General features: G+C 47.5%; 1 protein-coding gene across 1 annotated transcript in view; it reads right to left on the bottom strand.

Moving 5' to 3' along the window:
• Positions 1-2,778, bottom strand: part of LRRC40 (leucine rich repeat containing 40) — a gene marked incomplete at its 5' end in the record, with an annotated part of 15,973 nt that overhangs the window by 8,585 nt on the left and 4,610 nt on the right. Inside the window, one exon of the mRNA XM_025192834.1 lies at positions 1,945-2,126. Coding sequence (XP_025048619.1) covers positions 1,945-2,126 — 182 coding nt within the window. The remainder of the gene's footprint in view (positions 1-1,944; positions 2,127-2,778) is intronic.

The raw sequence follows: 2,778 nt of genomic DNA, 5'->3' as shown, positions 1-2,778 counted from the left end.
GTAAGCACTCAATTAAAAATAGATGGGAAAGAATCAAATTGGTAACAAAAGGAAAAAGGGGAGTTCTCTGCTGCATGACTGAGCCATTTCTTACCCAGATCACTTAGAGCAGGGGTGGGCAATTATTTTGGGAGAGGGCCACTTAACTGAGTTTTGGCAAGCCATCGAGGGCCAAATGACAGGCAGCCTGGGGCAGATAAATATTACTTCTCTTAATTTTTTAGGGGCCCCGCAGGCTGGATAGAATGGCCTAGAGGGACACATCCAGCCCACGGCCCGCATTTTGCCCACCCCTGACTTAGAGTGAACCCTGATCTGAGACTCAACCCTGCATCTGCGTGTACACACTTCTGCTCTTCTGTATCTACCTCTAGTTATGTCTCTTAAGTTTCCAAGATCTGAGTATATGTATTCCTTAATTACAGCTTTTCACTCTTCAAGGATCCCCAACCAAATGTTCTCTCTTATTTCCCACCTACCATCCACAAAAAGGCCTTTGCCATGGCAACCTTCTTTTCAGGGAAGAGGAGCAGCTCCCTTCCCCAAGTAAACCAGTACCAGCACTGTAGGACTTCAGCTCATAAAACATTTAAGGGCGTGTTCAGACAAGCACAGACATACATTTCGCCAGGGACAAACACAAGTGGCAAATATTTGTGCTGCTACTTATACCTGGAAAATGCCTGTATACACACGCTCTGGTGCACAGCAAGTTGCCCCAGGGTTGGGTAGGGGAGGCTGGGGCCAGCACATGGGCTGGCCCCAGCAGCCTTACCTGTGGGCCCCCCATGGCTCCAGCAGCAGCAATCCGGCCATACGGAGCCTGGCTGGCAGCTGGAGCATGGCTCTGGCTAGCCTGGCTCTGGATTCAGGTGGCACATGCTGCCACTACACACACCGCCCCGCTTTTTTCTGCCACAGGTTTTGCACTGGGATCTCCCAGTGTCAAAAGAACCCACCATGCTGCTAATTTGCAGCATGGAAAATGCTTGTGTGTGGCACATGCAGTTTGCAGCACTGCAGACAGGTCTGCAGCGCTGCAAACCGCACATGCACGCTCATTTGGACGAGCCCTAAAGGGCACTTTTTCACCAGCATGCTAGACACACTGTCCTTGCAGCATTCCAGTTACCTTATCACTGGAGCCCAAAGCATAAGCTCTGGATATTATAGTACTACTGCAGTCCTCTTGCAATTTCCAATAACCCAACACTCAAAAAAGGGATATGGTGGCTAGAAACGTTCAGATCTCTGGAGAAGCATGGAGAGGAAAGAGGGTAAGGCTTCAATAAGGATTTCCCAGTATTTTTGTTTTGGACATAAATACCATTTGGGCAAATTTCTGATTAGGTAAACTATAACTTGTCCACAGGAAACAAGGAATTTCATAACTGTCCATTAAAGAGTTTTCTGGAAATACCTAAGAAGCATATGGTACTGTCCACCATCAAGATGCTGGGTGAGATATACCTTCCCCACCCAGCAATTGTACACCCCATTCTAATAATTACTGTCTGAGAATGTCTCTAACCTGACAACTCTGGGTCAACGGGTGGGCTCTGATCTCTCTCTTTTCTAGCGTCACACTGAAACTTCCTACCCACTTTACCGTGGGCTAGTGTAGGCTGCATAACCAACTGCATGGCCTACATCACATCATCATATACCAACTATGTATGGGGTCCTATACTGTCTTCCAAAGCCATGGGAAAACTGTCATTTTTAATGTTTTCTAATGAAGTTTTGATCTGTTAAGGCAATTCCTACATTCCCCTAAGAAGACAATGATACCACATCATCTCCTCCCCGTTCTATTCCATCAGCCAGAACAGAACCAGGAGGGGACGGTGAGAAAGAATAGATTGTCTCCCTTCTCCCAGCCTTCCAGAACGCGACTACAATCTGACAGCAACTGATGTTCTTTAACGGGATTGCAGTACTTACATCCAGCACAGTGAGAGCAGGAAGAAGTCTGACATCCTCTGAAAGACACTGCAGTTTGTTTGAGGCTAAGATAAGTTTGGTCAGATCTGTTTGCTCCCACCAGCGATCAGCAGCACTGAAAGAGAGGTTCTGATGGGCTTCCTCTGGAGTGTCCAAATTTATTCGCCACACATGCTGAGGCACTGCACACCAAAATATAAAAAAGAAATAACTGCCTTGCATATTTACGTCCGAGCTTTCGCTGTTTTTTTTCCTACCAGTAATGTAGCTATGAATTACTCCATTCTTTATAGAGCTGCCTGGGTAGTTTCAATTAAAACTTCTGAGGAGAGGCTGCTGGAACGGGGCTTATTTAGTCTGCAGAAGAGAAGACAGAGGGGATTTTAGAGCAGCCTCTAGGGGGGTTACGAAGAGGCTGGAGCTGGTCTGTTCTCCATGGTGGCAGATGACAGAACAAGGAGCAATGGTCTCAAGTTGCAGCAAGGGAGGTTTAGGTTGGATATTAGGAAAAACTCTCTCACTAGGAAGGGAGTAAAGCTACCCAGAGAACCCAGGGAACACGCTACCCAGAGATGTGGTGGGATCTCCAACCTTGAAGGTTTAAGACCCAGCTAGACAAACCCTTGGCTGGGAAAATCTAGTTAGGAGCAGGGGGGGTTGGACTAGATGTGACCTCCTGAGGTCTCTTCCAACTCTCATTTTCTATGAAAAAAGTGTGTGGGGGGGGGGAGAGCAGAGAATAATCACTAGTATCCCCCCATCCCCCTTTTTCTTTGTGATCAGCGCTGCTAGCAGCGGGAAGGATGCCAGCTCCCAAGCTGGTTAAGCCGGGGG

Source organism: Alligator sinensis, unplaced genomic scaffold, assembly GCF_000455745.1.
Source record: "Alligator sinensis unplaced genomic scaffold, ASM45574v1 scaffold1052_1, whole genome shotgun sequence".
NCBI lineage: Eukaryota > Metazoa > Chordata > Crocodylia > Alligatoridae > Alligator > Alligator sinensis.
Note: the sequence above shows the minus strand (reverse complement) of the source record. Positions and strands in the feature narration are given on the sequence as shown.